At 42.4% G+C, this 19283-nt stretch overlaps 1 protein-coding gene across 2 annotated transcripts in view; it reads right to left on the reverse strand.

Annotated features, from left to right (window-relative positions):
* The window catches only part of NUP155 (nucleoporin 155), a 77810-nt gene that overhangs the window by 46635 nt on the left and 11892 nt on the right, over positions 1–19283 (reverse strand). For both annotated transcript variants that reach the window (XM_033179390.1, XM_033179391.1), the window contains 9 exons: positions 17230–17300; positions 14757–14849; positions 13557–13723; positions 12500–12605; positions 11517–11590; positions 10852–10943; positions 5319–5416; positions 3866–4018; positions 275–375 (listed from right to left, as the gene is read on the reverse strand). In XM_033179390.1, the coding sequence (XP_033035281.1) occupies positions 275–375; positions 3866–4018; positions 5319–5416; positions 10852–10943; positions 11517–11590; positions 12500–12605; positions 13557–13723; positions 14757–14849; positions 17230–17300 (955 nt within the window). The remainder of the gene's footprint in view (positions 1–274; positions 376–3865; positions 4019–5318; positions 5417–10851; positions 10944–11516; positions 11591–12499; positions 12606–13556; positions 13724–14756; positions 14850–17229; positions 17301–19283) is intronic.

Consider the following 19283-nt stretch of genomic DNA (forward strand, 5'->3'; position numbering starts at 1 on the left):
AAAAAGATACATGTATTTTCTGGTACATTATGGAAAATATTCTACAAGGGTCTAACGTTTTCTTTAAAGATGTCTTTTTGTGATTACCACAGTAACTTCTAACCTGACAGAGGAAAAACAAATAATTGACAGGATAACTTCTTTACATTATAATTTCTAATCATATGTTATTAGAAGCAAACAGCAATAAATCAGAAGATAAAAAGTTTCTTACCATATTATCCTTCACTTAAAATTATATAATAGTTTTTTCAGAATTGTCAGGATAACTTACCTGGGTTTCCATCATTGGCTTTTGGAAAGGGAAAGTATCATGGTTGACACACCATAAAATATCATTATCCTCATTTTCTGAGGCTGCCATCAATAGAATACCTAAAAGTTTAATATACAAAATATTATTACATCATGTCAAATAATATGCATCCTCAATAACCTTAATAACTATTATTAGGTTGGTGCAAAAGTAATTGCGGTTTTGTAATTAAAATTATAAAACCGGGCTGGGCATAGTGGCTCACGCCTGTAATCCCAGCACTTTTGGAGGATGAGGTGGGCGGATCACAAGGTCAGGAGTCCGAGACCAGCCTGACCAGCATGGTAAAACCCTGTCTCTACTAAAATACAAAAATTAGCTGAGCATGGCAGCAGGCCTCTGTAATCCCAGCTATTCGGGAGGCTGAGGCAGGAGAATGGTGTGAACCCAGGAGACGGAGGTTGCAGTAAGCTGAGATTGTGCCACTGCACTCCAGCCTGGGTGACAGAGCAAGACTCTGTCTCAAAAAAAAAAAAAATTTTACAAAACCACAAGTACTTTTATGCCAACTTAAAATTAGCACATATAGATATACACACACAACATCGATCTTTATAAACAAACAAGTTGGCCGGGCGCGGTGGCTCAAGCCTGTAATCCCAGCACTTTGGGAGGCCGAGGCGGGCGGATCACGAGGTCAGGAGATCGAGACCCTCCTGGCTAACACGGTGAAACCCCGTCTCTACTAAAAAATACAAAAAACTAGCCGGGCGCAGTGGCGGGCGCCTGTAGTCCCAGCTACTCGGAGGCTGAGGCGGGAGAATGGCGGGAACCCGGGAGGCGGAGCTTGCGGTGAGCCGAGATCGCGCCACTGCACTCCAGCCTGGGAGACACAGCGAGACTCCGTCTCAAAAAAATAAATAAATAAATAAATAAATAAATAAACAAACAAGTTACAAAATAAAATAATTCCATGAAAGACTATATAATTATTTTTAGGGTAGACTCAAGTGTTCTCAATTTTAAACTGTATTTCTCTCAGGTAAACATATTTTTTTTCACATTTTAGCATTTCTGAACTTAGGGTGTATCTTGCAGTCAATGGGCTTATCAATTTAATTATTAATTTTATAAAAACATATTTAGTATATAAAAAATGCTGTGACTGACAATTCACAATGTAATAGAAGCTAATATTCAACGAAATACAGTTTATATACTGGTTAATTCAAACACACCATGAATAAAAAATGATGAAGGTGCCCGTGGAATGGCAGAGATAAGTGTACTATAGAAGCAATCATCTGGGCCAGGTGCTGTGGCTTATGCCTGTAATCCCAGCAGTTCAGGAGGCTGAGGCAGGCTAATCACTTGAGCCCCATGAGTTGGAGACCAGCCTGGGCAATAGAGTAAGACCTTATTTTAACAAAAATTGAGGCAGGAGGATTGCTTGAGCTGGGGAGGTAGAGGTTGTAATGAGGCAAGACTGCACACCGCACTCCCACTTGGGTGACAGTAGACACTGTCTCAAAAAAAAAAAAAAAAAGCGGCCGGGCGCGGTGGCTCAAGCCTGTAATCCCAGCACTTTGGGAGGCCGAGACGGGCGGATCACGAGGTCAGGAGATCGAGACCATCCTGGCTAACACGGTGAAACCCCGTCTCTACTAAAAAATACAAAAAAACTAGCCGGGCGAGGTGGCGGGCGCCTGTAGTCCCAGCTACTCGGGAGGCTGAGGCAGGAGAATGGCGTGAACCGGGAGGCGGAGCTTGCAGTGAGCTGAGATCCGGCCACTGCACTCCAGCCTGGGTGACAGAGCGAGACTCCGTCTCAAAAAAAAAAAAAAAAAAAAGCAATTATCTCAACAAAACTCACCAACATGGTGGCTCACACCTATAATCCTAGCACTTTGCGAGGCAGAGGTGGCAGGATTGCTTGAGCCCAGGAGTTAAAGACCAGCCTGGGAAACATGGTGAAACCCCATCTCTACAAAAAATACAAAAATTAGCCAGGAGTGGTGGCACACACCTGTAGTTCCAACTACTCAGGAGGTTGAGCAAGGAGGATCACCTGAGCCCGGGAGGTTGAAGCTATGGTGACCCAAGATCCTGCCACCGCATTCCAGCCTGGGTAACAGAGTGAGAACCTTCCTCCCTACCCCCAAATGACTTGGAAAAATATTCCGTGTTCATGGATTTGAAGACTAAATATAGTTAAGATGGCAACATGCCCCAAATTGATACACCGATTTAGCTATCACAATCCAACCTCACTTTTTTTTTTTTGAGATGGACTCTTGCTCTGTCCCCCAGGTTAGAGTGGATCTTGGCTCACTGTAACCTTCACCTCCCCAGTTCGAGCAATTCTCTTGCCTCAGCCCACAAGTAGCTGTGACTACAGGCATGACCCCCAACACCCGGCTAATTTTTGTATTTTTAGTAGAGACGGGGTTTCACCATGTTGGCCAGGCTGGTCTCGAACTGACCTCAAGTGATCCACCTGCCTTTGCCTCCCAAAGTGTTGGGATTATAGGCGTGAGCCACTGTACCCGGCCCCACCTCACTTTTTTTTGCAGAAATTAACAAGGTGATTATAAAATGCACATGAAAATTCAAGAGAGTGAGAATAGCCAAAATCATCTTTAAAAAAAAAAATCAGGCCAGGTGCACGGTGGCTCATGCCTGTAATCCCAGCACTTTAGGAGGCCAATGCAGATAGATCACTTGAGCTCAGGAGTTTGAGACCAGCCTAGGCAACATGGCAAAAGCCTGTCTCTACAAAAAATATAAAAATTAGCCAGGTGTGGTGGCACACGCCTATAGCTTCTCTCAGCTACTCAGGAGGCTGAAGTGGGAGGACAGCATGAGAATGGGAAGCAGAAGTTGCAGCGAGCAGAGATTGTGCTACTGCACTCCAGCCTGGGCAACAGAGCCAGACCATCTCAAAAACAAAAACAAAAACAAAAAAAAACGCAGATCAAAGTTGGAATAGTCATACTTGCCAATTTCAAAACTTATTACAAAGCAACAGTAATCAAGACTGTGCTACTGACATAAGGATGGATAATATAGACCAATAGAATAGAACTGAGAATCCAGAACCCATACATTAACGGGTAATTCACGTGAGAAAGTAAGATGAAGACAATTCAATGGGGAAATAACAGTCTTCAACAAATGGTGCTCAGACGGCTAGATATCCACATGCAGACGGATGAAGTCAGATTCCTACCTCATACAACATATAAAAATTATCACAAAACAGATCAAAAACCTAAATGTAGGAGTGAAAACTACGCTTTCAACTTCAACTTTTGAATTTCACTACAATTTCAAATTTTAGTTTATATTCAGCAGGTACACGTGCAGATTTGTTACTTGCGTATATTGCGTGGTGCTAAGGTTTAGGGTACAACTGATTCCATCACTCAGGTACTAAGCATAAGACCCAACAGTCAGTTTTTCAACCCTTGTTCCCCTACTTCCCCAACCCTTCTAGTAGTCCCCAGTTTCTACTGTTGTCATAGGGTATTTTCAAATGCCTCAAAATGCCATATAATTTTAACAGTTTTAAGAATCTCATCTTAAATCTGATAGTATTTCAGAACTTACCTTTACTATAAAGTGCTCTATGTACTTTTGAAGGCTTTTCTACGGTTGAAGATGCTGAGAATCCAGGAGGTAAGCGGACGTGAATCAGCGTCAGTGTATTAGGCCGTGCTAATGGCTGTCTGAATGGACAAGTGCTGAAATATAACCTTACACCTGAAGATGGGGTAAAATTATGCATCAGTAAAAGAAAATAAGGACCTGAGGTAAATGTGTTATTGAAGCAATGACATACAGCAACGCAAAACTCTGCTAAAACCATACATAACTTTCTGGACTAATTTTTTTTGAAGGGGATGGAGTCTAGCTCTGCTAGACTCCAGGCTGGAGCGCAGAGGCGCCATCTCGGCTTACTGCAGCCTCTGCCTCCCGGATTCAAGCAATTCTCCTGCCTCAGCCTCCTAGGTAGCTGGGACTACAGGCATGTGCCACCACACCCATCTAATTATTTTTATGTTTATTTTTATTTTATTTTTGAGACAGTCTTGCTCTGTCGCCCAGACTGGAGTGTAGTGGTGCGATCTTAGCTCACTGTAAGCTCCACCTCCTGGGTTCACGCCATTCTCCTGCCTCAGCCTCCCAAGTAGCTGGGACTACAGGTGCCCACCACCACGTCCGGCTAATTTTTTGTGTTTTTTAGTAGAGATAGGGTTTCACCATATTAGCCAGGATGGTCTCGATCTCCTGACCTCAGAATCCATCTGCCTTGGCCTCCCAAAGTGCTGGGATTACAGGTGTGAGCCACTGCGCCCAGCCCCCTGACTAATCTTAAATTACCATATAGACTATCAGCTGAAATATATATCTAAGAAAATGTCACTCAAAATTGAGAGGTGAATCAATACATTTCATTAGAAAGAACTTGCAAAGACAAACCAAGAAATCTTGTGTTCTAGTTCAGGCTTTGTTACAAAATGTGAGCCACTGTGCCATTTAGGCTTGGCTTTTGTTTTGCTTTTTTACTGGTTTCTTGAGACAGGGTCTTGCTCTATTGCCCAGGATGAAGTATAGTAGCATAATCTCAGTTCACTGCAGCTTCAAACTCCTGGGCTCACGCGATCTTCCCGCCACAGCCTCCCAAGGAGCTGTACTACAAGGCCGTGTCACTACACCTAGCTAATTTCTGTATTTTTAGTACAGACAGGGTTACAGGGTTTCACTATGTTGCTCAGGTTAGTCTTGAACTCCTGGGCTCAGGCAATCTGCCCACCTTGATCTCCCAAAGTGCTAGGATTACAAGTGTGAGCCACCATGCCTGGCCTAGGCTTGGTTTTATATCTATAAAATGAAGAAAAAGAAAAATCTCCCAGTTTTCAAAATCCTTTATTTTACAAATTATTTATAGGGCTTTAAAGCAGATATAGAAGTAAAAATGTATTTCTAATCATAAATTTCCAAATCTAAGAATTCTCAGAAGCTGTAACAATAACACAGATATGTAAATAAAACAACATACCTGCATATGTGACAGCCAATAACTGGCAGTCCAGTGATTCAGAATTTTCAATCACTGCTATTTGGACAATTGGTTTAAAAACAGAACGATCGATGGTCCTAAAAGAAAGGAGAAAATAAAGTGTATTTTTAAAATGTGTCTGCTAAATTATAAGAAACATTTCCCATCAGAATGTTTACATATTTTCATATTTTCTTTTTTTTTTTTGAGATGGAGTCTCACTCTGTCGCCCAGGCTGAAGTACAGTGGTGTGATCTCTGCTCACTGCAATCTCCGCCTCCCAGGTTCAAGGAATTCTCCTGCCTCAGTCTCCTGAGTAGCTGGGATTACAGGCTTGCGCCAGCAGGCCTGGCTAATTTTTGTATTGTTTTGTAGTAGAGACGGGATTTCATCATGTTGGCCAGGCTGGTCTCGAACTCCTGACCTCGTGTGAGCGTGCTCTGCCTGCCTCGGCCTCCCAAAGTGCTGGGATTACAGGTGTGAGCCACTGTGCCCGACCACATGCTTCCACATTTTCTAAATATGCTAACTAATTTAAGACTAGCTTTTTAGGAAAGTAATACAAGAACAGCAAGAACTGGAAAAACTCTTAAATGTGTACGTTTTACACTTATATTGTTAAGAGTAACCCTATTTTCAAACAAAGATCACCAAAAGACTAAAACCATTGGGTGAATGGTTGGTGGGGAGCAGTGTTCTCAGAGTGTCAAAATATCATTACTACTAATTAAAAAGGGAGAAAGCGCAGGTGCAGTGACTCACACCTGTAATTCCAGCATTTTGGGAAGCCGAGGCAGGCGGATCACCTGAGGTCAAGAGTTCAAGACCGGCCTGGTCAACATCGTGAACCCCATCTTTACTCAAAATACAAAAAAATAAGGCAGGTGTAATGCATGCCTGTAATCGCAGCTATTCAGGAGTCTGAGGCAGGAGAATCACTTGAACCCAAGGTGGAGGTTGCAGTGAGCTGAGATCACACCACTGCAGTCCAGCCTGGGCAACAAGCCCAGACTCTATCTCAAGAAAAAAAAAAAGGGGGGGGAGGAAATGAACCTTTATAATGTAGACATTTAGTTAACATCACCTCAAAGAAGTTTTCAACAGTGAGAAAACTGCTATTATGTGTCTCCTGATATAATGTAGTAAGACATTTCACACTGCCTATGTGAATTCATTACAATGTGAATTGCCATTTCACATTGTAGTAAGACATTTCTCAGCACTTGGAGAGGCTGAGGCAGTCAGACCACTTGAGACCAGGAGTTTGAGACCAGCCTGGTCAACATCTTTACTAAAAAATATATAAAAATTAGCCAGGAATAGTGGCGCATGCCTAGAGTCCCAGCTACTTGGGTGGCTGAGGCACGAGAATCACTTGAACTTGGATGCAGAGGTTGCAGTGAGCCAAGATAGCGCCATGGCACTCCAGGCTGGGTGACAGAGCAAACCTCTTTATCAAAAGAAAAAAAAAGAAAAAATATACATATACATATATAAATACATATAAACATTGTATATAAAATATATGTATATAAAATGTATTACTGAGAATCTAATAATAAAAAAAGATAAATTCAGAAAATTGTATAATTCTCCTGCCCCTCCCTTCCAAATGTCAATATTATAAAAAAAAGAAAGGTGGCCACGGGGCTGTTTTATACTAAAGAGCCCAATCCAACCAATCCAATTCATAAATTCTGATTGTAATTTGACAAAAATGGAAAGAAAAACAACTATAAAAGATTTTGAAGCCACGCGTGGTGGCTCACACCTGTAATCCGTGAGCCACGGATTGCCGCTTTGGGAGGCTGAAGTGGGTGGATCATTTCAGGTCAGGAGTTCAAGACCAGCCTGGCCAACATGATGAAACCCCATCTCTACTAAAAATACAAAAATTACCCAGGTGTGGTGGCTCGTGCCTGTAGTCCCAGGTACTCAGGAGGCCAAGGCAGGAGAACTGCTTGAACCCAGGAGGTGGAGGCTGCAGTGAGCTGACATCGTGCCATGACATTCCAGCCTGGGTGGCAGAGCAAGACTCCATCTCAAAAAAAAAAAAAAAAAAAAAAAAAAAGATTTTGGGGGCATGGTGGCTCACACCTGTAATCCCAGCACTGTGAGAGGCTGAGGCAGGCACACTGCTTGGGCCCAGGAGTTCGAGACCAGCCAGGGCAACATGGTGAGATCTCCTCTCTACAAAAAATACAAAAATTAGCCAGGTGGAGCTGTGTGTGCCTGTGGTCCCAGCTACTTGAGAGGCTAAAGTTGGAGGATCACCTGAGCCTAGGGAGGTCAAGGCTGTAGTTAGCCATGATTGCACTACTGCACTCAATCCTGGGCAGCAGAGTTTAAAGAAAAAAAAAAAAGGAAAAAAAGATTTTGGGGACTACTGGGCAATTTTAATACAGACTAAGTATACCGTTGTTATTTAAGAGACTAAAGGCATGTCAGAGGCTCATGCCTGTAATCCCACACTTTGAGAGGCTGAGACTCGTGGATTGCTTGACCTCAGGGATTCAAGACCAGCCTGGGCAACAATGGTGAAACCTCATCTGTACCAAAAATACAAAAAATTAGTCAGGCGTGGTGGCGCACGTCTGTGGTCTCAGCTACTTAAGAGGCTGAGATGTGAGGATGGCTTGAGCCTGGGGGGAGGAGGAGGAGGCTGCAGTAAGCCAAGATCACACCACTGTAATCCAGCCTGGGTATCAGAGTGAGACTCCATTTCAAAAAAAAAAAAGAGTTACAATGTCTACAACATATTTTCAAATGGCTCATAAGACAGACAGGCAGGGCCGGACGCAGTGGCTGTAATCCCAGCACTTTGGGAGGCTGAGGCGTGTGGATCACGAGGTCAGGAGATCGAGACCATCCTGGCTAACACAGTGAAACCCCGTCTCTACTAAAAATACAAAAAACTAGCCGGGTGTGGTGGCGGGCACCTGTAGTCCCAGCTACTCGGGAGGCTGAGGCAGGAGAATGGTGTGAACTGGAGGGGTGGAGCTTGCAGTGAGCTGAGATCGCATCATGCACCACTGCACTCCAGCCTGGGCGACAGAGCGAGACTCTTCTCTTTCTCAAAAAAAAAAAAAAAAAAAGACAGGCAACAAAGAGGCAAAATGTTAACAATTGAGATAAAGAGTGTATTAGTTTTGCTGGGTGCAGTGGCTCACACCTGTAATCACAACACTTTGGGAGGCCGAGGTGGGGGATCACGAGGTCAGGAGTTCGAGACCAGCATGGCTAGCATGGTGAAACCCTGTCTCTACTGAAAATACAAAAAATTAACCAGGCATGGTGGTGTGTGCCTACAGTCCCAGCTGCTTGGGAGGGTGAGGCAGGAGCACTGCTTGAACCTAGCAGGCAGAGGTTGCAGTGAGCTGAGACTGAACCAATGCACTGCAACCTGGGTGACGTGACAGAGCAAGATTCCGTCTCAAAAAAAAAAGGGGACTTTGGGAGGCCGAGACGGGTGGATCACGAGGTCAGGAGATCGAGACCATCCTGGTCTACACGGTGAAACCCCGTCTCTACTAAAAAATACAAAAAACTAGCCAGGCGAGATGGCGGGCGCCTGTAGTCCCAGCTACTTGGGAGGCTGAGGCAGGAGAATGGCGTAAACCCGGGAGGCGGAGCTTGCAGTGAGCCGAGATCGCGCCACTGCACTCCAGCCTGGGCGACAGAGCTAGACTCCGTCCAGAAAAAAAAAGGGGGGGGGAGGGAGGTATTTGTTTTGCCACATTGTTCTTTTAATTTTTTTTTTTTTTTTTTTTGTGGATTTGAAAAACATTCCAGAAAAAGGAGGGAAAAACAGAAAATTATGTTTTCAATTGTCTGCCTTCAGAATTTTTTCTTGTCACTGAACAATAAAACAAAACAAAGTTAGCCTGAGCAAGGTAGCAAGACCCCAGGTCTACTAAAAATAAAATTAGGTGGGCATGGTGGTGCACGCCTATAGTCATAGCTACTTCGGAAGCTTAGGCATGATCACGTCAGCCCAGGAAACTGAGGCTACAGCAGACTACGATTGCATCACTGCACTCCAGTCGGGGCAACAGAGTGAAACCCTGCCTGAAAAAAACAAAAAGTTGATTTATTTCACTTCGATTGTAGCAATAACCTAGGCACAATGACAACAAAAGTTGAAAATTTGAGGCCTTCGTTATAAAAATAGTGTTTGCAGGTGGGGCGCGTTGGCTCATGCCTGTAATCCCAGCACTTTGGGAGGCCGAGGCGGGTGGATCACCTGAGGTCGGGAGTTCGAGACCAGTCTGACCAACATGGAGAAAACCTGTCTCTACTAAAAATACAAAATTAGCCGCTATTCAGTAGGCAGAGGTTGCAGTGAGCCGAGATTGCACCATTGCACTCTAGCCTGGGCAACAAGAGCGAAACTCATCTCAAAAAAAAAAAAAGCTCGCGCCTGTAATCTCTACATTGGGAGGCGTGGTGGGTGGATTACCTGAGGTCAGGAGTTAGAGACCAGCCTGGCCAACATGGCGAAACCCAGTCTCTACTAAAAACACAAAAATTAGGCTGGGCGTGGTGGCTCACGCCTGTAATCTCAGCACTTTGGGAGGGCTAGGTGGGTAGATCACGAGTCAGGAGATCGAGACCAGCCTGGCCAACATGGTGAAACCCTGCTTCTACTAAAAATACAAAATTAGCCGCTATTCAGTAGGCAGAGGTTGCAGTGAGCCGAGATTGCACCATTGCACTCTAGCCTGGGCAACAAGAGCGAAACTCATCTCAAAAAAAAAAAAAGCTCGCGCCTGTAATCTCTACATTGGGAGGCGTGGTGGGTGGATTACCTGAGGTCAGGAGTTAGAGACCAGCCTGGCCAACATGGCGAAACCCAGTCTCTACTAAAAACACAAAAATTAGGCTGGGCGTGGTGGCTCACGCCTGTAATCTCAGCACTTTGGGAGGGCTAGGTGGGTAGATCACGAGGTCAGGAGATCGAGACCAGCCTGGCCAACATGGTGAAACCCTGCTTCTACTAAAAATACAAAATTAGCTGGGCGTGGTGGTGCATGTCTGTAATCTCAGCTACTCGGGAGGCTGAGGCTGGAGAATCGCTTGAATACACAAGGCAGAAGTTGCAGTGAGCCGAGATAGCACCACTGCACTCCAGCCTGGGCAACAAGAGCGAAACTCTGTCTCAAAAAAAAAATATATATATAAATTAGCCAAGCGTGGTGGCAAGGACCTGTAATCCCAGCTACTAGGGAGGCTGTGGCAGGAGAATCAGTTGAACCCAGGAGGTGGAGGTTGCAGTGAGCCAAGATTGTGCCACTGCACTCCAGCCTGGGTGACAGAGTGAGATCCTGTCTCAAAAAAATAAAAATAAAAATAAATTAAAAAAAAAAAAAAGAGTCTCTAACAGTTCCATTCAAAACATAACATAGAGTGTCATCTCTTCAACATTCCTTATCTTTTAGAGACATTTTGGTTGGGGAATAATATACTTTTAGAATGCTACACACAAATAGTATAATTATGCCTGCTTAATGCTTAATAATAAATTACATATTACCTAGCAATGTTACCAGCAGCAGAGACAATGGCATTCTGTGACACAGAGGCAACTCTGCTCATTCCTTGTCCATCTTGTCCCAAATCATACACCTGTGAATACAAATCATTCTCACTTAAAACATGATTACATACTATACACATATTAATAAACTTTTCCTTTTAAGGGATCCTTTAATATTGGTATTTAAAACAAACATGAAAACATTCAGATTTGAAATTTCATAGAAAGGGGCCCCTTCTGAGAAGTGAATTGGGCTTTTTTTTTTTTTTTTGAGATGAAGTCTTGCTCTGTTGCCCAGGCCGGAGTGCAAAGGCGCGATCTCAGCTCACTGCAACCTCCACCTCCCAGGTTCAAGCAATTCTCCTGTCTCAGCCTCCCAAGTAGCTGGGATTAAAGGGGCATGCCACCACACCCAGTTCATTTTTGTATTGTTGGTAGAGGCGGGGTTTCATCATGTTGGCCAGACTGGTCTCAAACTCCTGACCTCAGGTGATCCGCCCACCTTGGCCTCCCAAAGTGCTGGGATTACAGGCGTGAGGCACCACGCCTGGGAGGCTTTTTTTTTAATTATACAGTTCATAGGAAAAGTTTAAGAGGCAGGAACTATCGGCCTTAAAAATAAAGATTTATATTACTCTTAATGGTATAATATTAATACTAACCTGTATTACTCCTTTCTCAGATCGTGTATATAAAATATTTCTAGAATTATCAATTGCAATTTGAAGAATAGGATCTAAAAGTAGGACAAAAAAAAAAAAAAAGAAAAAAGCAAAGCCAAGGATTAACAAAGCAAATACACTAGCTACTTACAACAAACCGTTGAATCAGAACTTTGTATTCAGGGGCTTTCTACTCCCTTGCTTTAAAGTTAAATACAAGGATGTTTGCACAAGATCCAGTCCAAAAAGCATTTTGGTCAGACAACACATGAAAAAAACAGATGCTAAATATTGTGACTGGGTTACAAGCATAGAAAATAAGTTATTTTGTCCTCTAAATGAATTTTAAGCCAAACCAAAAACAAGTTCTAAGTTATTTCTTCATTCAATAATATTTAATGAATGTTTACTACATGCTAGAAATACGTAGAATAATTATACCTGGTGCTTTATGTTAAGAAACTTCCAGTTTGGCCTAATTGATTGTGTGAAAGAAAATAATTTAAAAATTTAGTCACATTAATATTTGGGTATACTGATCTTATGTTGCCAAAGCATTTTAAAAATTATTTCACCTGTTTGAATCTCTCAGTTCATTAAAAGTTAAGATATATTATTTTTATATTGGAAATTTCTTCTAGACCAAGCAATGTATTAGCTGTCTGAATGTCTGTCTCTCTCATTAAAATGTCTGTTTAATATCTGTCACACACACAGACATTCTGGTTTAAGTATGTACAGCTGTTTTAGACATAAGTTCTCTGATGCTACATTTATAGGAAATAAGTAAACTTAAGAATAAAATCCACACTTTCTCTGTTATAATCTCTTCTTATCCTTTAAAAGACCTTATGAATATATACTAAATGCTACTTAACATAACAAATTGTTTCAATTAAGAATGATAATTTCTGAAGAAAATGTTGAGGGAACAATATGTTAGAAATTAGTTTTACTTGCCAAATTTATTGTTTTCTACTTACCATCTTCTGAGAATGTGAATTGTAGCAAAGAAGGAACAAGGAAAGAAAGTGAGCTCTTTGAGTGGTTTATTTTCCTACATCTTTGGCTAAACCACCCTGCTTCAGCCTTAAAGAAAAAAATAGAAAGAAGACTTATAAAAGTATGTAACTCCCTTACAATAACTACTGTATATCCATATTTATAAAAACCTTCAAATCTTCATGAAATACCAGTTATAATCACTAATACCAGTTATAATCAACAAAAAGAGACACATTATTCAAAATTAACTACGGAGTTTAGTCCATAATTTAAAATATCAACCAAATACTGACAAGGAAAGAATTTCAAGACATACTGTTAAATGAAAAGCCACTTACGGGCTGCGCACAGTGGCTCACACCTATAAATCCTAGCACTTTGGGAGGCCAAGGCACACGGATCATTTGAGGTCAGGAGTTCAAGACCAGTCTAGCCAATATGATGAAACCCTGCCTTTACTAAAAACACAAAAATTAGCTGGATGTGGTGGTGGTGCACGCCTGTAATCCCAGCTATCAGGAGGCTGAGGCAGAAGAACTGCTTGAACCCAGGGGATGGAGGTTGCAGTAAGCCAAGATTGAGCCACTGCACTCCAGTCTGGGTGATAGACCCGGGTGACAGAGTAGACTCCGTCACATTTAAAAAAAAAAAAAAAAAGAAAAAGAAAGCAATTATGAATTAAATCAATAATCCAAGTGAAAACATACATTTGCAAAAGTACATTATGTATTTGTGTATGTGTATACACTCACAAACACATGTGCATAGATGTCTATAGAGACACATACAGTGATGTCTGCTTTATGTTCCACAAGGACATACATAGAATTAATAATGACTTTTACCTCTAAGGAGAGGACTGAGTTTTGTAGGCATGGTGTAGTCATGGGGACTACAGCTTCAACTGTATGCTTGAATATTTGCCATAAAAATATATTAATGTCCTTACATAACTAGAAAACAAAATAAAAGCTTACTTTTCCCTACTCCATCAAGAGAGAAAAAAAAAAAAACATTTACAAATATCAGACTTACCTGGTAGGCTACTTCATATAAACAGCCATCCTTTCCAGCCAAGAAAATTCTGCCATTATCAGTGGAAGTTATTGTTAGAAGGTAAGTATTGTCAGTAGGAAGAGAATATAAAGGATCTGGAAGCAACTGCATTCCACCAGACATACTATCATTAAGAACTCCAGAACCTATTTATTTTAAGAAAGAATACATAAATCAGTTTATTAGCTACTCTACAGTTTTTAAAAATCTGTGCATTATTGTCAGAATTGATATGTTTACTCAATTCTTATTAACAATTAACACAGTCAACAGCTTCTATAATACACATTTTAAAATTACTAAAAGAAGTCTGATACAATTTGATAATTCAAGTGAAACAGAACCTTCTCTGTGTGTGTGTGTGTGTGTTTATTATATAGTAAAACAATAAACAAGAAACTAACCCAGCCGGTGCCGTGGCTCATGCCTGTAATCCCAGCACTTTGGGAGGCCAAGGTGGGTGGATCACCTGAGGTCGGCAGTTTGAGACCAGCCTGACCAACATGAAGGCACCCGTCCCTACTAAAAATAGAAAATTAGGTTGGGCGAAGTGGCTCACGCCTGTAATCCCAGCACATTGGGAGGCCAAAGCAGGCAGATCACGAGGTCAGGAGTTTGAGAACAGCCTGGCCAACACAGTAAAACCCTGTCTCTACTAAAAATACAAAAAAATTAGCTGGGTGTGGTAGCGGGCGCCTGTAATCCCAGCTACTTGGGAGGCTGAGGCAGGAGAATCGCTTGAATCTGGGAGGCGGAGGTTGCACTGAGCCAAGATTGCACCACTACACTCTAGCCCAGGTGACAGTGTGAGACTCCGTATTGAAAACAAACAAATTAGCTGGGTGTGGTGGTGCATGCCTGTAATCCCAGCAACTCAGAAGACTGAGGCAGGAGCATCACTTGAACCCGGGAGGCAGAGGATGTGGTGAGCTGAGATCACGCCATTGCACTGCAGCCTGGGCAACAAGAGCAAAAATCCGTCTCAAACAAAACAAAACAAAACAAAACAAAACAACTAACCCAACGTTAACTTGTAGAAAAGAGCCTGAGGATTTGGCAGTAATAATCATTAATTTGAGTCAATGGAATTCAACATTTCACCCAGATTAGCTTTTAATTATAATATCAATTGGCCAAAATATTATTATTTTAAAAAACATAACAGGTGGGTTGCCATACCTGTTTGCAAATTAGCATAGCTGAGTCCAAGAATTACTATGTCTACAGGGGTCGCCAAAACCAGGAGGTGTCGTACATGAGGTTGAAAGATGCCTAAGATAAAGTAGACAAAGGACAGGAAAATTTTCAGCATTTAAGCACTAACAGAGTAAGCTTTTATTACCATTAAAATGAGCTACTAATTAAATATTACTATGTATGATCATTTAAATAAGTAAATTTTGAATGTCATCAAGGTAATGAAGAAGAGAAAAAGTAAACAGCAGTGGAAAAGAACCACCTTAGAAAACAATCACTTCAGTATCTAATGCTGTTTAAAAAGTGTTATATTACAAAATAGTTTAAATGTATTAAAATATAAAGATGTATATTTGTATATCCGTGTTCATAGCAGCATTTTTCACAATAACTAAAAGGTGAAAACAAAATCCAAGTGTCCATCGATAGATGGATTTTAAAAAATGACATACACACACACACACACACACACACACACACACACACACACACAATGGAATACTACTGAACTTTAAAAAGTAAGAAAGTTGGCCGGGCACGGTGGCTCACGCCTGTAATCCCAGCAGTTTGGGAGGCTGCGGCAGACAGATCACCTGAGGTCAGGAGTTTGAGACCAGCCTGGCCAACATAGTGAAACCCCATCTCTGCCGGGCGCGGTGGCTCAAGCCTGTAATCCTAGCACTTTGGGAGGCCGAGACGGGCAGATCGCGAGGTCAGGAGATCGAGACCATCCTGGCTAACACGGTGAAACCCCGTCTCTACTAAAAACTACAAAAAAACTAGCCGGGCGAGGTGGCGGCGCCTGTAGTCCCAGCTACCTGGGAGGCTGAGGCAGGAGAATGGCGTGAACCCGGGAGGCGGAGCTTGCAGTGAGCTGAGATCCGGCCACAGCACTCCAGCCTGGGTGACAGAGCAAGACTCCGTCTCAAAAAAAAAAAAAAAAAAAAAAGAAACCCATCTCTACTAAAAACAAAAAGTTAGCCGAGTGTGGTGGCACGTGCCTGTAGTCCCAGCTACTCGAGAGGCTGAGGCAGGAGAACTGCTTGAACCCGGGAGGCAGGGGCTACAGTGAGCCGAGATCATGCCACTGCAGCCCAGCCTAGGCAACAGAGTGAGAGTCCAGCTCAAAAAAAAAAAAAAAAAGGAAGAAAGTTCTGATGCATGCTATAACACAGATGAACTTTGAGGACATAGGTTAAATCAAATAGGCCAGTCACAAAATGACAAATATAGTACCATATGATTCCATTTATATCAGGAAACCTAGAATAGTCAAATTCTTACAGACAAAAAGTGGAACGGTTACTACCAATCGCTGAGGGAAGGAGGAACAGGAGTTTTTAGTTAATAGGCACAGTTTCCGTTTTATAAGATGCATAGAGTTCTAGATACAGATGGTGGTAAAGGTCACACAATAATGTGAATGGACTTAATATCACTGAAGTGTTGGCTTAAAAACAGTTAAGAGCCGGGCGCGGTGGCTCAAGCCTGTAATCCCAGCACTTTGGGAGGCCGAGACGGGCGGATCACGAGGTCAGGAGATCGAGACCATCCTGGCTAATACGGTGAAACCCTGTCTCTACTTAAAAATACAAAAAACTAGCCGGGCGACGAGGCGGGCGCCTGTAGTCCCAGCTACTCGGGAGGCTGAGGCAGGAGAATGGCATAAACCCAGGAGACGGAGCTTGCAGTGAGCTGAGATCCGGCCACTGCACTCCAGCCTGGTGGCAGAGCAAGACTCTGTCTCAAAAAAAAAAAAAAAAAAAAAACAGTTAAGATGGCAAAGTTTGTATTATGTGCATTTTACCATGATTAAAATATATATTATATATTTCATTTTGAAATGTAAATAAAACCTAGAAAATTTTAGAAAATAAAACTTAGACCTATAGTTACCTACAAAAGAAAAGATTACAACCTTGATAATAGTATAGAGCAATATTTACACATTTATGCATCTCTTTTAGATTCCCAGGACTTTGAGAGGGCAAGGTGGGTGGATCGCTTGAGGCCAGGTGTTTCAGACCAGCCTGGCCAACATGGCCAAACCACATGCTACTAAAAACACAAAAATGAGCCGGGAATGGTGGCGCATGCCTGTAATTCCGGCTACTCAGGAGCCTGAGGCAGGAGAATCACTTAAACCCAAGAAGCAGAGGTTGCAGTGAGCACTGAGGTGGCGCCCCTGTACTCTAGCCTGGGTGACAGAGTGAGACTCTGTTTCAAAACAAACAAGCAAATGCACTCGGGAGGCTGAGGCAGTAGAACTGCTTGAACTCGGGAGGTGGAGGTTGCAGTGAGCCAAGATTGAACCACTGCACTCCAGCCTACTTGATGGAGCGAGATTCCATCTCAAAAAAAAAAAAAAAAAAAAAAGGTGTGTTGTTGTTCAGGTCTATACCATTGGAGTTTACGTATACAAACATAATCTCTTCCTTATAGCTTTATTTCTTACCAGCTTTTGGTTTCACAAGCCCCACAGCAAGAATAGTCTCACTAAGTCCATCAAAATAGGCAAGGTCTCCTCTGTGAACAAATGAAGAAAAACATGTTACACATATAAAGCAAACAGACCAGATGTGGTGGCTCACGTCTTTAATCCCAGTACTTTGGGAATCTGAGGCAGGAGGATTGCCTGAGCCCAGAAGTTCAAGACCAGCCTGGGCAACACAGTGAGACTCTGTCTCTACAAAAAAGAAACAAAAAATTAGCCAGGCATGGCAGTGTGAGGCCACTGAGGTGGGAGGATCTCATAGGCCTGTGAGGTTGAAGCTGCAGTGAGTAGTGATCATGCCACTGCACTCCAGCCTGGGTGACAAAGTGAGAGCCGGTCTCAAAAAAGAAAAGAAAAGAAAAACAGAAAACAAAGTGTTATCTTACAGTGCTCTTTATTATTATTATTATTATTACTATTATTTTTGATAGAAGGTCCAGCTCTGTCACCGAGGCTAAAGTGAAGTGGCACCATCTTGGCTCACTGCAATCTCCACTTCACACCTGGCTAATTTTGTATTTTCTGTAGACAAGGTTTGGCCATATTGCCCAGGCTGGTGTTGAACTCCTGAATTCTCTTTATTAGTGAAATAAATTTAGACATAGAATATAATGAAAAAACTAGCCAGGCATGGTGGCTCACACCTGTAATCCCAGTACTTTGGGAAGCCAGGGTGGGCATATCACAAGGTCAGGAGATCGAGACCATCCTGGCCAACATGGTGAAACCCCGTTTTTACTAAAATACAAAAAAATCTCTGGGAGGCTGAGACGGGCGGATCACGAGGTCAGGAGATCGAGACCATCCTGGCTAACCCAGTGAAACCCCATCTCTACTAAAAAATACAAAAAAACTAGCTGGGCGAGGTGGCGAGGTCCCAGCTACTGGGGAGGCTGAGGCAGGAGAATGGCGTAAACCTGGGAGGCGGAGCTGGCAGTGAGCCAAGATCCAGCCACTGAGCTCCAGCCTGGGCGACACAGTGAGACTCCGTCTCAAAAAAAAAAAAAAAAAAATATATATATATATACACATACAAAAAATTAGCCAGGCATGGTGGCACACGCCTGTGGTCCCAGCTACTTGGGAGGCTGAGGCGGGAGAATTGCTTGAACCTGGGAAGCAGATTGCAGTGAGCCAAGATCACGCCACTGCACTCCAGGCTGGCTAGAGAGTGAGACTTCGTCTCAAGAAAAAAAAAAAACAAAAACTGGGAGAGGTGGCTCATGCCTGTAATCTGAGCACTTTGGGAGGGTGAGGCAGGAGCCCAGGAGTTCAAGACCTTGGGAAATGTAGTGAGACTTAGTTTCTATGAAAAATTTATATTTTTTATATATATATAATTTTTTCATTTTATATATATTGAATATATATATTTTTCATTATGTATATATAATGAAAAAATAAACGAGCAAACAAAATTGTTTCAGTTCCAAGACCCAGGGACCCAGACCTGCTTATGGCTAAGCATGAACCAGGAAAATAGGGAAATAAAAAAAAAGAAAACGCTGCTTCCCATTCCAAACATCCCCGCAGCCGGACTGCAAACATCAAGGAACAGCAATCTACTGCTGGGGCAGGGGCAAGTGTAAGAAGAGGGCCATCTTAGAAGGATGGAATCATAGCAAAAGCCTAGGACTGAGGATATAAGAGGAACACTGAGAAAAAATCTCCAGTAAACCAACTTGTACCCTAAGGACAACAACAAAACCCAAATTCAGCTCGTCCTGACCTAGAAAAAGGCAATTCCCCATACAGTAAAGATACCTGAGCCAAGGAAAAGACATGCGCATTTCTAAGAATAAATACCACTTGCTACTTACTTACAGTATCTACTGTCTTACACATGATTTCTAGCTTTCAATAAGAAATTATGAGACACAAAATAGCAAGAAAAAAAACCCCAGTGTCAAGAAACAAAGTAATCAATAGAACCAGACTCAGCTATGAATCCAAAGTATCAGACAAGAAACGTAAAGTTACTATGAACTATACATACAGGCTTTATATAGGAAAAA

Source organism: Trachypithecus francoisi, unplaced genomic scaffold, assembly GCF_009764315.1.
Source record: "Trachypithecus francoisi isolate TF-2019V2 unplaced genomic scaffold, Tfra_2.0 Lachesis_group2, whole genome shotgun sequence".
Taxonomy (NCBI): domain Eukaryota; kingdom Metazoa; phylum Chordata; class Mammalia; order Primates; family Cercopithecidae; genus Trachypithecus; species Trachypithecus francoisi.